The sequence below is a fragment of the Atractosteus spatula genome, chromosome 19 (assembly GCF_055471065.1).
Source record: "Atractosteus spatula isolate fAtrSpa1 chromosome 19, fAtrSpa1.hap1, whole genome shotgun sequence".
In the NCBI taxonomy this organism is placed as follows: domain Eukaryota; kingdom Metazoa; phylum Chordata; class Actinopteri; order Semionotiformes; family Lepisosteidae; genus Atractosteus; species Atractosteus spatula.
Window position 1 is genome coordinate 3,975,819 of NC_142724.1, and position 15,780 is coordinate 3,991,598.

Consider the following 15,780-nt stretch of genomic DNA (forward strand, 5'->3'; position numbering starts at 1 on the left):
TTTGAGATATAGCATACTGTTTTTATTAGTATAATCAGCATTGTGATATACAGCTCAGGAGAAATAGTTCCACAATGTTGTGTTCAGAAACCAGTGTGTACCTAGTGGTAACATCACGCTGAGGAAAAGCTTAATTTAAACTCATTGGTATTTCATTAACAAAAGTGATATGTAAGGTAAAGGAGAACTGCCCATGCTATTTTGCATTGAACAAACAGAAATAGATTTTATCTTTTAGTTGCTTCACATATATATTTATCAACACTTTCTAAAGAATTAAAATATTTAGCCACATGTACTGGAAAAAAAATATCCACTGTTATATAACACAATAAATATAAAAAACAGAATTTGATATAACTTTATATAGTAGCAAAGAGGGAAATCGACCATTTTAAATAAGACGTTTTTCAAAAGGACTCATGGGTCCCTCTTCTTCCTGAGGATTTTTTTACAGTGTTAGAACTATCCTGCTAGTGAATCCCAGTTTTATATTGGGATTGCAATGGCTTATAATTAATAATTACATCTGTACATAGGTTTACCTGGGGTGTTACATTAAGACTCAACTTTCTTAACACAAACTGCAACAAAATATTGTCGATATCAGAGTAACAAGAGTTTGCTCAGTACAAAGAGCAGAGTATAGTAAGTACAAAATAAACTGTAAGTGTTGCTTGAGCCTTCATGTAAATCCCAAGGGATATGTCTCCCCAGGTAACAGCTGAGGAGTGGAAACGCCCAGGAAAAAAATTCCCACTTAAATATTTTTTTTAAACTTTGCGTTATGGTCGAGTTTTCCCTCCAAGTACAGGGATACTGGAGAAAATTAAAACATGGGGAAGGGGGGAGAAATCGCAAAATCTGTACATGTAAACATCACACTTTCACTGAGTCCAAAATTAGGAGGAAAAATACAAAGTTTCACATTGGTATTAGGTACAAATAGAAAAGGAACTGAGCCCATCAGCTCCCAGGACATGAGAACAAACAAGGAAAAACTAAAAAATAAATCTAAAGCACCACCAAATTATAAAAAAGACTATGGTCAGAACCATATTGATTAGACTGTAGCTGTACACTACCCCTTTAGAAAAATAAAAAACAGAGGTAATATTTTGTCATTCTGAAATATACATCTGACCAAACCAGATGCAATGTATAAGTTAGCAAAAAACCTTACAAGCAAAACCCATATGGAGTCTCCATATGGCTGTTCAGACAACAGTGTTAATTATATTAATGTTTGTAAGTATTAAATACTTGGAATTTACAAATTCAGTTGCTGTAATTCACCTGGCTCTACAGATCCAGCTTACAGTCCCCAGTCCTGGGGTTGCCCATACCTTACTGATTTTCATTCTGCCTATCCTCTGAATTAAATCAATTTGAAACCTTTTAAACTTTTTCAGTTGGGGAAAAAAAATGCAGAACTCGAAAGGAACATGTTTGTTCACTTGTGGATTCAGTTGAGCTCAGTGCTCAGCTGGAACGAAAACCCTGCATGTGTGTGTGTGTGTGTGTCCAGGATTAGGAACCCATGGAGATAGATTAGGGTCCCCAATCTGTCCCAATCAAGCCTCACACACTAGCGGGCTTTTATTCCAGCTGATCTTAATTACCTAATTGAAGCCTTACTTAAACTAATAAGTTGCTTAATGGGAATATTTGCCATTTTGTTTCTACTCAAAAGTTTGCAATTTTACTTGGGGAACAAAATAGTCAAAAGGCAACGTTCTATATAAGCCAAAAGAGCTGAAAACAAAAAGTTCAGAATTGATCCTACTATTATTATTAATTAAGGGTTCAAGTGTGTAAGCGAGACTCAGCCAGAACAGAAACCAGCAAGTGACCAGGACTGGGAACTCCTGCTCTAGACGACTGCTCAAGCATGCCACTTTGGAGACAAAGTTTGTAGCATTTCACATGCATGAGGCTTTAAAAGTAGCACTTTTAGAATCTCCCACTGTCAGCAACTGACATCAGAGAGTATTCACTGAAATTTCAATTTACTATGAACAAGCATTAAAAAATAAACCATTAAGCCTCAAAACTGACAACTGCAATACTCAGTTCTTGTCAGTGCATTAGTATTAAAAGAAAATGAATTTAAGGCGTTAATTAGGTTGTGCAGTTATTGATGCTGGTAAGGTTGATTGCTAATTGTTCTGTCTTGTTTGGAATGTTTACACTCTCAGAAAAATGTCTTTTGTGACTTTTCATCATTGTAGAAACTTTAAAAAGACCACTTGCACCAAAAAAAGAAAAGCCCATCAACAGCAAGCTAGCTGTGTTTCACTGCCTGTTCAAGAATGCTTCAGTTATGGCTAAAATACTTTTGTGGTCTCCAAGACTCACTGTATACAATAGCTGCACACAAAAAAAAAGGAATGGAAATCAGACAATGAAGAAGAAACACCTTTCCAAAGAAGGGGATAAGATTGTCTTTTGCCTAATTTTTTTCTTTTTTAAGTTTCTTTTAAAATTGCTATTAAGGGAAACATAAGAAGCAAACACTAGGGGGAGTTATTTTGCAACAGCCTGTACACCATATAATCTTCATAGTCCTTCCACAGAAACCTGATGGTCTATATTACATATGCATATCTCTATCTAGCCTACATATTAAAAAAAGCAAGTCATTTTGCCAGAGAGGACATGTTTTCTTTCTCCCCGGGAGGTGACATGGATTCAGGATTGAGGTTAAAATTCAGCAGCGCTCATTAAAGAATTTCCAACTGAAAGATGCAGCGTTTTCCACATGGAGACAAGCTGGTGCAGCAGGACACTGAGAGGCAGGCTGGTTGCTCTCTTGATTTTTTTTTGGACCCTTGTAGAACCTGTTTTGGCACGTGGCTTGAGACTGAGCTAACAGAAAGAAGACGAGCCAGTTGTTGGCATGTGGCTGTTATGAGATGGCATGTGTACGTTTTCATCCTACCATCCTATGGTTTTCCAGAAAGGAAAGGCCGATCTCAATTCATTTCAGATTGCTGCTTTGTCGGATGAGCTCTTACGCTACATCTGACCAACGAGTCGCAAGGGAAAGGCACAAGCCAGTTCAGAAGGTGATGTGCAGACGGGAAATGTAAGTGGTCCTAATGGCACAGGCGATTCTGACATGAAAGTGCTCTAGACAGATCAGGCTGACTAGATAAAGGTTTGAACTTTAATAGTCAGTTTAGTACGATATGGATAATGATACCCCCATTAGTACTGCCCTGTGCTATACTGCAAATGTGAAATTAATTTTGCTTGCTTGTTGTTCAGATGGTGACAGTACTCACTGGTTTGTACTATTAGCACATGGACTGATAATCTACATAATTCATACAGAATATGAAACCTATATCCATTTTGTTTGCATTGCATTGACTGTCTCATGCTGTTTGAATACATCAGGTGGAAAGGCATTAAATGCAAAATAAATTATTGCTTGGATCAGGAGGTTAATAGTACGTAGTACACAAGTTGATGAAAACTTAATTTCATATGGGATTTTCTTGGACTGGTCACTTAAGAGGATTTTAAATGAGTTTAGTTTTGTCAGGGCCAGTTTGAACATGCCAGACATGCAGTCCTCTCTTTCGGCTGTGTGTCTGTGGGTTGTGGCAAAGAGCTTAGCTAGCTGTTGCTTCTGCCCAGGAGACAACTCCTTTCCCATATCAAGGATAGCTTTAGTAAATATGAGTCTTGTCAAATGCAAAACAGATTAAGTGAAGTCAAAATCAGTAATGACCACTCATGATGCCCCTATTGTCTCATCACCTTTCAGTTTTGGCTTGAAAGCAGGTCTTTTACAAACATCCTTCCAGGAACCCTCACAAGCCTAATAAATACAGGAAATCCCTGGGCTTGTCCAAGAACAACACTTTCTCCTCACCCAGCACTGAACTAGACATACTGTTATTTTCTTGAAGGGCCCATTCTTATTTTGTTTTTCACATTAAACTAGAAAATATGGCAAAGATTGAGAAACTGAAAATATTCTTTAAAATGAGGCAAATACGTGAGGGATGATTTTTCTACTGTGGGGGTACATGTCTAACCATTACCTTTGCACAATGAATCAGTTTTTCTCTTGCTGTAGCAAGTACACCTGCATTGCCAATAAAGCAACCACGCCCATTTCCAAGTCATTTGATCCAGTAAAATACAGAGACTCACACAGCATTGCAATTCCTACACAGAAATCTTTTTTTCTGGCTGTGATTGAGCCTGGCCGCTTCCCTAGCATGACAGTTAAAATCAACTTAAACACCTGCTCCTCTCTCCTGAGCTAAGCTCTAGTACTGAGCATCTTTCCTTCTTCGACAGCAAATTCCAAAAATGGCTTTTGATTCAAAGACTTTTCCCCCACGAAAGCTTCTGCGATATTTATAGGCAGCCTCACGCTATTTAACACTACAGTCTCCCATTCTGTAAGCAATCGGATATAGTTTGATTATCATCTGCATTATCTCAATACAATAACTTTCACCAGTGCAAAAATCAGCCTTGAAGCAGGCTCTGGTACTGAGAACAGGTTTTATACATAATATCTTCAACAACAGCACAGGCTTGCTTTGTCAAATGTGCAAAAGGGAATATAATACAGTGACATAAAAGAGCACAGATGTGTTGCCTTTTCTTGTGACCCTTAGTTTTTGTTTTTTTGTCTTCAGTGGTACTAGTTTACACCCACTGATGCTTGCCGAGGTCCGGTTTCACACAGGGGGAGCTGTACTGCGCCGGGAGGGGAAGCAGCCGGAGACTGTAGTCGACACACGCATGAGCCGTGTCGGGGTAAACAACACGAGCCGGCGCGGGGCAGTGAGCAGAGAGCAGCCCGTAACCCAGTATGGCACGGTCCAGTATTGCACCTACACAAAGTGAACGGATCGAAGGTGTTTAACAATGGCAAACGGTGTGGGTGTTGCAGCTGTTAAAGGAGTCCCAAGAGCAGCCCTGAATCCCCGGATGCCCGTCGGCACTCTGTCGCTGAGAGTCTCTAGGCTCTTGGTCCCTGTGCATTCAGATGCTTGACATTCGGCTGCAAATTCCCCCAAAGAATCACGAATCTCAAAAACAAACAAACAAACAAACAAATAAAAGGAGCGATAACCACAGTGCAGAGCAGTGAAAGATGTCAGGAGGGATTTTGTTTTTGCGAAGACAGAAGAGCATTGTTGCTGAGGTCCTCTCGTTGTGCAGGAGGCTGTAGTCTTGGGTTGAGGTTACAGGTCTGTGGCAAACATCAGGTCCATAGCAGCAAAATGGATTAATGGCCATCTTAGAACAAGACAAGAAATTCTTCCCCAAATGTCCAGAATATAACCCATCTTGTGCAACAACAAGATGGGCGTTCGGGATGAAACTGCAGCCCCTCGAAGTTGCACATGTGTGTTTGTGTGTCTGTGTGTCTATATTGTCTTCCAAACACTCTACAGGTGGCAGTGCGAGTCGTGAGCCACTCAGGGGTGACATCACCCTTTGCACAGAGTTTAGAAGACCAGGGTTCAGCTGTACCAGTCAGACTGGTCTGAAATGGGAAACCAAGCTGTCAGTCAGGAGATACCACAAATATACCTCGGTCACCTGCTGAAACTTCCATCCTGAGCAGGTACATAGTTTTAGATCAATTCCTAAATCATAATGTTTTGTTTAAGAACCTGTTCCATCCAGTCCTTTTGTTTAATCTTAATGGAAATTAAAGGATGTGTAATTGCAGAGAATACATGTACAAAAGAAATTTCCTTTTTTTTCTCAAATTTGCAGAAAGCAGTGAATACATACACAGTGACGATATGTAAAACTGCTTTGGTAAAATCTAAATTTTTAAGATCTATTGTACTGATTATCAAATCAAACAGTTTCATGTTACTGGAACCCTTAAGAAGGTGGGCTGTTTATTCTTTTGTTTTTCTGTTCTCAGTCAACAGAAAACTGGTATATGAGCGAATATATCTGAGGTATTTCCATGTGATAAAATGGTGTTCCATATGCATAAGTTTTGTTACTCCTTAAATGAAGTCTTTATTACTTGGTGGGGAATGTGAGGTCTGAATAAGGGGAAAGTGCTTAAAAATACACAGAGCGCATATTTACAGCTTGTTGCAAGTTTTTTTTCTCTCTTTGTCCTTTCTTTTTGCCTCTATCCAAAGTTTCTTCAACGTTTAGTGCTATCTTTAAGATAGGTCACACCTTTCGTAGCTTAGGGAAAAACTGCTAAACTGGCATTGAAAATGTTTTTTTTTCTTGAAATAAAGTTAAGTTGATGTTAGAAAGGTCTGTCTTTGGGGTATTTGGTTAAACTTCAAAAGGGTTTATTCAATCTCGCTTCCAGTGGGGTAACACACTGCGGTCGCTGTAGCACCAAAAGACCCCCAAAGACACCAAAAAGGAGCTAACGACTGCTGTGGTCAATGAGACAGCGCCCCTTCTGGTAAATAATGAGCCATCAGCCAAAAAATACCAGCATCTGTTACAAATGAAAGTGAACCAGTCAGCAAGCACAGCTACTGTCCCTCAGAGAGCTTGTGTTTAGAAATGCTCCATAGGTAGATATATCTCAGCTCGTGGGAGAGAAATGGGAAGGAAGGATCCATCCTCTCGTAGACAGGGCAACGTCCTCTTTCAGAGGGCTGCGAGTGGCCGTGGAGGTGATCTGAGCCATGGCGCTCTCTTTCTCTCTCCGCTGGAGCCTCCCTGGTCCCACAGTTGGGCCACAGAAAGAAAGAGGAGGCACATCGACCAGAGGAGTTTTGGGGGGGTCTGGGATGGGGGCTCTGGGAGAGCTGTGTGTTTGTGTGTGTGTGTGGGGGGGGGGTTAGGTCCAGTATAAACTCAATCCTGGGCCTTTCCCTCAGGGAGAGATGGGGCCGGAGTGGTTCAATTCTGCTGTAAAATGAGGTTTTCCAGTTCGTCGGCGGAGCGCAGCAGGAAGGCGGCGGACTCCCGGTACCCCGCGATCAGCTGCCGCACTGCGTTGATCTCCGTGGGGCTGAGCTGGGCCGAGGGGACGCCCCGACTGTTTGTGCTGGACGAGGATGAGTTTGAAGCCAAGGACTTCATGCTGAGGTCAGTGGGACCTAGACAATGGGGGAAAAAAAACACCCCGTCAGGACACTGTAACGGGGAGCCCAGTGGAAGAATGCAACTTCTGCAGACAACAGGACGGGGGGGCAGTTATTTCCAGTTCTGTAAAGTAGATAGACAAGAGGCTAGCCTGGCAGAAGCTGGGTGAAAACTGTGTAAGTGGTATCTGATCAAGATTAAAATAAGGTAGGGGCCCTTACCGTTGCTCTGAGGAGTGCCCGTTGTTAGGGAGACTGGGTGTTGCAGGCTGGCTCCCAGACCCCCGTAACCACGGTAACTGTAGTTGAGGCCGCCGTTGATGTAGATCTGGTCCTGCGAGTAGGCTGAGGCAGCCAGCGAGTAGGCGGAGGGCGCAAGAGTGGCGGGCTCCCGGGCGCTCTGCTTTTCTAGTGCAATCTGTTCATCCTGCAGAGAGGGACAGGGTTACCATCAAGCGCCCACCCCCCCGGCAGCCCAGACAGCTAACTGTCTTCACAGCACATAGCTCCACATTTCAGGGGGAACACGTCTCTTCAGATGTTACATTTACATGGCAGGGGCCTTCAAGTGGCCCTAGCCTAGAGCACCTGTCCTAGAAGGTACACGCGCGCACGCACGTTCAATGAAGCGGAGCACCAACACCGCACCGATAAAAGGAACAGGAGCCTGCACGTCGAAATGACACTGTTTGACAAGGAGAAGAAAGGCCTCGTGGGTTTCAAGAGCGCCTCGTTACCCGCCCGTGTATCCGCACTCACACGTGCCTGGTACACATCCAGCCGCATCCTCTTGGCAGCCTTGCGGGTCTCGCTCTCGCAGGCCGCAGCCAGGATGTTCTCGGCCATCGCTGAGGTCAGGTGCGGGGGGGTGGGCCGCGTCTGGAATGGGACCGAAGATCTGTGGTTAGCTAGTTTTCACATGCGGGCCGTCCGGCTCCTCTCTCTCTGCCAGGGGAGCTCAACCACGCGGGCCCCCGGCGCACTGTCTCTGAGCCCGGTAAGATCACTTTTCCTCTCCAACTTTTATTTAACGGCTCAGAGAAATTGAGTGAGAAATGAGTTACGGGCATCTAGACTTCTTTTTCACCCTGAAGGCCCAGAGAGAGACAAATTACAAATGAACAGATCTGACATGCTGGTTTTACATCTTCAAGGCTCTTTAAGTTTAATGGTACTGGCAGTACCTGCTATATAAACGGAAACTGAAAAGGTAAAATGCACCTTTAAAGTAAAAACATGTGGTGGTAAAGATACCGCCGTATAGGAATTACACAATAATCTGTCCTCTGGCTTCATTTCCACATTCCACTTCAGTCTCCCATCTGTTCCAGGAGGGGGAAAAACGAGTCACCAGCTCACCCCCTTTGTCAAAAGGGCTATTATTGAGGCCTGCTCCTTAAAATGAAATTTACCACGATCCAGCTACACCCCACAAGAAATGTTATAACTTTAAATGATTAAATGTTAAATTAGAGCGCAAAACGATGCAGGTTTAACATAGTAACAATTATCCACAATTAGTTCCGAAAATTACATTTTTATTTAGGCACGGATGAAAAGTGCTTTATAAATGTGAGGAATTATTTTATCAATTAAAAATGTTATTATAGAGCCGTTAGCATATTTAGAACTAATTCTTTATAAAATTTCCTCATTTTAGGAGCTAATGCTCATGACATTTTGCTTTAATTGAACAGATAAATAAGATAACAGCCAGGAACACTGCAGCTGAAACTTTTTTTATAGAGACCCATCTTTTTCACATTTTCAGGGTGTCCTCGGGGCACTGTGCTCCAGGGCTGCTGTAAGAGGAAGAGACCGTCACGCCTTACCTCCATGCCATTCTTCTTCATCCTCCGGCAGGACTTGAGGTATGTGCGGATGCGTTTGCGGGCGCGCTCCTGGAATTCGGGGAACTGCCGGCTGCAGGACTCGATGATGGCCTGGATCTTCTCTTTCGGCTGCTTCGAGATGGGCACCATCCGATCCAGGTTTTCATCCACAAAGAGACGCACAAACATCTGAGAGCATGGGACAAGCAGAGCTGCCGTTACTGAGTGAGCGCCCAGCAGCAGAGAGAGGCAGGCTGTGGACAGAGACGCAGGTCACGTGCCGCCACAGGGGGGCACAATGAGCAGACATCTTAACAGCGTTGTAGAGACAGGCTTGGGCTGAGCTAATGATGTATGCATGGGACTTTATTTCCACAGTAATGGAGTGATGTACCGCAGCTATTAAACTATGTCAAGTGCAAGGTCTAATGTTAAAAGACGATTACATCTTATGCCTGTTAAAGACAAAGCAAGGGCAGTAGCAAAGGGAAAGTGCTGTCAACACACACCTCTTAAAGCCAGCTTTTGGGGAGCAGACTCAGAACAGGAGAAAATATGAAACTGCCCCACTCCAGCGCACACAAGGTTAGCTCCTTAAACCAAAACAATTCGCAATAGGAGCCTGCTTGATCCTCATGGTATTCCGATGGCCTGTGCCCGACTTCCAAAGCAATGCCGAGTGCAGCCTGTGGGGGAAGAGGCCGCGAGGGGTCTTACATTGAACGCCTTTAGCCGCTCAGGGTCCATTCCCTCCGAGTCGTTGATCTTGTCGCTGTCCTCGTGGTCGTCATGGTCATCGTCGTCGTCGTCCGCGGTGTGCGCTCGGCTCATCGACAGGTCCTCCGGACACACGCTCACCTCCGTCTTCCCCGAGTCGTAACTCCCTGAGCTGTACTGAGGAGACTGCCCACAGGGAGCGAGACAGTGAGAGACAGCTTTCTGCTTTTCTCCACAACAACGGCAAAAAAAGTCATTTAAATTGTACAGCCAGGTTTCCATGGAGCCCCTGACAGGCTGTAGAGGAGGCAAGAGATTTCCAAGGACATGACTTATTGTCGGTGGCTTGTTCAATATCCACAAATTGAAAGGCGACTTTTTTGTATCAAAATGCTCTTACCATTCTTACCTTCCTTTTAAAAACTCGTATAGAGCTATAACATTTCCAATCCATCATGAAATACGGGGAGCAGCTCAGCCACAAGGACAGAATATTCTTTTGAAAGCCATCTCCTTTTTGTTTCAGTGTAAATCAAGAGTGACAGATCTTTCATCTTTTGAAACCCCTCAGATATTTTTTTTTCATGGTTTTCTGCATGGACACGAGAGTCAGTAATTGGATTTAGTGGAAACACGTAAGTCTAGACAACTTGTTTCCTATAAAAATAATCCAGAAAAACACACTTTTGTCTGCTATTTCTGGATGAAAATTTAAAAATAAAATGTTGAATAATGTTAACCAACATATAGTTAGCAGAAATGCCTCGAGTAACCAATTCAAGAGATATCTTTAGTATTCTGATGGCCGGTAATGCAAAGAAAAATATTATTAAACCAAACAAGTCTTAATCTTTCACACAGTTAATTAAATGAAAATCTGTTTCAGTATTTTATTGAAAGAGGTAGGAGCACCTTGTACCATAACGTGAAAGAGGCATGACTTTTTGTCAGAAGCAGTTTATACCCTGGAAAATCAGCAGGGGGAGACAGGGTGGGCAGCAGCAGCTCTCCTTGAAATTTTGTACAGTGAGCAATTTAAAAAAGGCCCTTGTTTACTGAAGGTGGATCTCTCTGGCTCGCCACTGTAAAAAAGCAGAGGAACAGACATGCCTCCCAGCTGTGCTCCAACACAAGAGGCTCCATCACAATGTCCTGGTGCATTGTGGGGGTTTTCTTTTTGTCAGTTTGATACATATTGTGGTGACAAAGGGGGAACAAATATAAAAGGGAATGAGCTGTCAAACCCATAATATTTCATTGTTAAATAGAAAATAACACTTTTTTTTCTTCATCATCCGATAATACCGAGGTTGCGTGAAATGCATTCCTTCTCACTTAATCAGCTGTTTTCTGTTTGCTAGGCATTTCACAATAGTGCCATGGACACGTGAGAAATTCACTGTTGCTGGAGATTATACTGGAGAAAACGTTTGTTTCAAACCCCTTTTAAATGTGCCTCATTTAAAAGATTTTTCGCAGCACCAAAAACAGACCTGAGGAGAAGAGATGAGCCAGGGTAAAGTTTTAAGCAAAAAAAAAAACATGCTGGGCAAGAATTAGGCTGCATCTCCATCCCGCACGACTGTGGATTGACTATGTGTTTCTCACAGGCCTCTTCATTCTCTCACAATTCAGTGGTTACATGATGGCCTGTCAGCAAATCCCTGATCATGACATTTAAGACCGGGAGGAATTATTAGCAATAATGTGGTCGTACATTATGCTGTACCTTCCACACTAAAAAGGAGGACCTGACCTTTGTGATCGCGGTCTCTGAGCGCACTCCCAGAGCTGGGGCCGTCTCCAGGCTGCTGTGCCTCTCTCGTGCTGGCACTGCTGTGACCTTCGCAGTCAAACATTAACTTCCCGGAGTTGCGGGTTTTCCACACCCCAGCTCCAGGCCTGGACCTGGGAAATGTTTACATTTCCCACTTAAGCGCGAGAGGAAACCAAGCAGGGGCTGTGTGCCTTTCAGCAAAGGTTTGTCACAAGGAACATCCAGGTTTACATCCAAAGTAACATCATCAGGTTCTATTATTTTGCTTTGTTTTGCAAAATGGCTGTTGGATATGCGGATTGGTTAGCAAATGCTGTGCGAGTCCGATCCTGATTTTACCAAGAGCATCACCAACTGAAAGGTACTGCGTGTGTTGCAGTTTCCTCTTGTACTATAGAGATTAGCGAAGGGGGAGCACTAGGACCCAGTTAGATCCTATAAAGACAGCAGGCTGTTAGTTTGGCAAGGTGGGGAAGAGATCTCTGTGTCTTAATTAGCCGTGCTAATTATCTTCAGAAAAGGTCCTGTGCAGCCATGCTAATGAGTTAAACCATAAATGAGTAAAATAAAACAAGCAACCTGCTGTCTCTGCTGTGCAAGACCTCACGGAGAATTTCTGTGCTCCGTTCAGACAAACGCATTGCGACTGAAGGCGCACAACCAAGGAAAAAGTCAACCCCGGCATAAAGGCAGGGCTACCGCACGGCGTTGGGGCTGTTTGTGTGTACCTTGTTGCCGTAGTCCAGCCGGAGCTCTGCGGGCGCTGCTTTGCCGGCGTACTTGCTGCGGCCCCGCAAGCCGTCGGGCGCGTCCGGCTGGAAGGGACAGAGGAGCGGTCCCGGCGGGAGCCGCTCACTCAGGTTGACGGGCTGGTCCTCGGAGGAAGAGGAGGAGGAGGTGGTGCTGAAGTCCAGGGGCGCTGCCGCGCCGTTGCCGTTCACCTCGTTGTAAGAGCTGCTGTCGGCGGCGCTGCCCGGGACCGGCGGGTTGAGGGTCGGTAGGCCGTTCCCACTACCGCTCTCCGAGGAGGAGTCGTCTGAAACACACCGGGCACCACGGTCAACGGGACACGCAGAACAGGACGGGCATCCGGAATATGACCATAAAAAAGATGCAAAGTACAAATAAAAACCGATCCCTTGCTACTTTTCAATATGCAACATGCATACAGTAACAGAAGGTCAAGACCGTACAATAATCGTGCCTGACATTTAACAGATGGCTCACAGTGTTGCAATAAAGAGTGTGTGTGTGTGTGTGTGTGGGGGGGGGGGGGGGGGTTGCTTAAAAGACATGAGGCTACTTCTGAGCAGGCCACTCTCAGAACTCACGGATTCCCAATGTATGTCAAAGGCTCCTCCACTTTCATTCAATCTGATTATAAAATCGCTGCCCTCCATCCCCCCCACCCCCACCGACACCTCCGTCTTGCAAACATGCACAGTTTGCTCAGTCGTGCCTGTGGGAGTGCAGGTGCTTCTTTTGTTAGCCTGGTTTTCTTCTGTTGTGTGGGAGCAGAAAGGTGACTGAGATGCATTAGTTATGAGCCTGCAGGGAAAAGAAGCCAGGTTTTCCTTCCACAAGGGATCGCTAAAACCCCTGCCCCTTAGTCCTCTCTATATTGGCATACGCTGTGGAAAAAGAAGTAATACTTTATGGAATACCATAATACCAGGCCTGAATACTTTTTAAAAAAATCATATGATTTTGTTTTTAGACCAAATCAGCGCACAAAGTAAGGCATAGGAAGAGCTTGTTGGGCTGAGGGAGATTCACAGAGAAAGTCATGCAGAAGAGCATGAGTACAGTACATAAGATGCCTGATACAATGGGCAGACTGGGAGGGAGAAGACACGCTACACCATTATGTAGCAAAAGGCCAGGATGTCTGTGAGAAGTGCAGTCAAAAATCCAAAAATCTGACATCGTGCTTGCACAACATTGTACCTGACCAAACGAGCCAAACCAGAGACATTCTGAATGGCAACAAAGAAAATCTGTGCTTTCTTGCACCTGACAAAAGACCTGGGTATCAACCTTAGACAGGCAGATTAGATTGAAACAATAGTGCAGAATCAAGAGCTCCTGAGTGGTCCGTCACCACAGTGTTCCCAGTAGCTAGTTCCCTATTGCTGATATGCAACGCTTTGTACTCAGGCAGGGGTGTAAAAACCTTCACGTATACATCTATAAATCAGTTATGGATGCAGCTAGCCTCCATAGCCATAAAAAAAGCTTGTTTCAGAGGCAAGAAAAAACGTTAAAAAAAAGAAAATGTTTGCAAGAAAGCATGCTGGTTTAGCAGATGGACTTACGTGTGGAAATAAAATAACATTTGTTTTGAGATGCTTATGAAAACGGTTTTAAAATATTTCAATATCGTTCTTGCTTTCCTGCTGTGCCTCAGGGTGCTGTATGTTTTACTTTCAGAGTAAATAAATCTGTACAATGGGGAAAAAGATGACAAAAATGAGACTCCAATCATCAGACAGCAAAAGCTAAACTACTTCAAAGAGTTCACTGAACTGTTAAAAGATTTACGCTGTGAGAGCTGGCCTTCTGCAGGAGCTGTTGCTCTGCATTAGTTTATTAAGTGGATACATTTTGGAGGAAATCCAGCTGTCAGTAATGGGATGCAGTGCCTGCTGTACTGATTACTGTATCCAAGTGAGAGACCAGGTGAATACCTGCTCTCAATCGTACACAGCTTCACGAAATAAGCCTTGACAAAAGTAAAACAAAAGAGAAATAAGTGTTCAACCTGTCAAGGATTAGAAATTACATAACACTTATAATTGTCTAGATCTTATCTAAAAGATGCAAAGTATTACTTAGTCACATATTTTAAGGAGCTGTTTTAAAATCTTTGGATTTCACAATGCTTAAATACCATTTTGTAAGGACTGGCCCTGAGAGACCAGTGTCCCTTCTAGTTTTTCTTCCAGTCAGGTTCTTAATCACAGGCTAATTGGTTTTAATTTTCTATTTGGGGCAGATTAGTCAATTTAAATCATAAATTAAAATCTCAGTGACTTAAAGCTCTTAAATCACTGAATGGGATTTGTAATTGCTATCAATTCTATACCAGGTTCCTGAGTTTCAAACTCCCCTCATTCAGAGTTTTACCTTAAATAGAATCAAATGGATTTCTGAACACATTTCAAAGACTTGATGGGAGTGACTGATAGACGGTCTTTCCCAAGGGTAAGTTCATCAGAACATGATCACCTATGAATAATTGTTTAGTTAGAGATATGGGTAAGTACGATATGGAGAGGTTGCTTAAAGTTTCGCATGCTGAATTTGTTGCAAACAATACACTTGAAGATGGGTATTTTTTAAACTTGGGCTTGAATGAAAGTACAAATAAACTACAAGCCAAAGCAAGCGGATGAATTAACGACATACTGTAAGGTAACACTGGTGATCCAGAGGTCATTCAGAATGAAAACCACCAGAGCCAGGATTGGGGTCCAGTGCTACACTGGAGAGTTTTATAAAAACACTGATGGTGGCCCTGCAGGGTCTAGGAAATGCCGGTGCTCCTGAGAATGAATCATCCTTCACCGTGGAGCTTGCAGGCTCACACATTCGCCTCCATGCATTACGTTTTCTTATCGAGGAGCTCAAGCTTTTTCAGAGTAGCCTTGACAAAGCTGAGCTCAGAGAAAAGCCAGCTAGGCAAATTTTCACCACCACTCCTCCCTCGATCTCACCTAGAGACTAATGGATCTGCTCTCTTCACCATCCATCAATATGTGGCGCGTACCTCAACTTAAAGAGAGGCAGCTACTAAATAAGTGATCACTTACTCCATTGCTTTGCTGTATACAGCTGTTGATGGATGATAGTGTTCTTCTTTCTTGGTCTGTCTCCCCCCCAGCTCCCCCCTCACCACACATGGACCAGTGAATAGTGAACAGAACTCAATGTGTATGTTGTACTTTCAGTACAGTGGCTGCTTGTCACTTGGTAGAGAGCTACGAAAACACGTTTTCAATTATCTTGCTTTCTTCATACTGTACATGGGCTGTAACCGGACGACAGAATCACTGATTTTATTTATAAGGGTAAGTGCCAACTGTGCACACTTACATCCTTTTCCTGGCTTCATAACAATAAGAGAATTCCTGAAATATGAAGACAATAGGGACTTTAAGACCACAATATCCAATCTCACTCTTGCATGTGGTCTTTAGGCATATGCAGTGTATTAGTACATAATATTAAAGGCACAACTCTGTGTTTTCAAGCCATTTTGTCTTGCTGGTTCCAGTCTGTTCTGACTAAAGATGTCTTATTAGGAGCAAAAATGCGATGATTTAATATTTTCTTTTCCTTCTGCTTACTTTCAAATTAATTGCAGGTTCCTCTGTAAAAAATGTATCCACAAAAGCTG

General features: G+C 43.4%; 1 protein-coding gene across 4 annotated transcripts in view; it reads right to left on the minus strand.

Annotated features, from left to right (window-relative positions):
- nol4lb (nucleolar protein 4-like b) overlaps positions 1-15,780 on the minus strand; it is a 112,674-nt gene continuing 96,894 nt past the window's right edge. For 2 of the 4 annotated variants that reach the window (XM_088937475.1, XM_088937476.1), the window contains 6 exons: positions 12,110-12,417; positions 9,605-9,790; positions 8,888-9,076; positions 7,815-7,934; positions 7,278-7,482; positions 1-7,070 (listed from right to left, as the gene is read on the minus strand). In XM_088937475.1, coding sequence (XP_088793601.1) covers positions 6,871-7,070; positions 7,278-7,482; positions 7,815-7,934; positions 8,888-9,076; positions 9,605-9,790; positions 12,110-12,417 — 1,208 coding nt within the window. In that variant the 3' untranslated portion in view covers positions 1-6,870. The remainder of the gene's footprint in view (positions 7,071-7,277; positions 7,483-7,814; positions 7,935-8,887; positions 9,077-9,604; positions 9,791-12,109; positions 12,418-15,780) is intronic. The other 2 variants (XM_088937477.1, XM_088937474.1) reach the window with 2 other exon arrangements.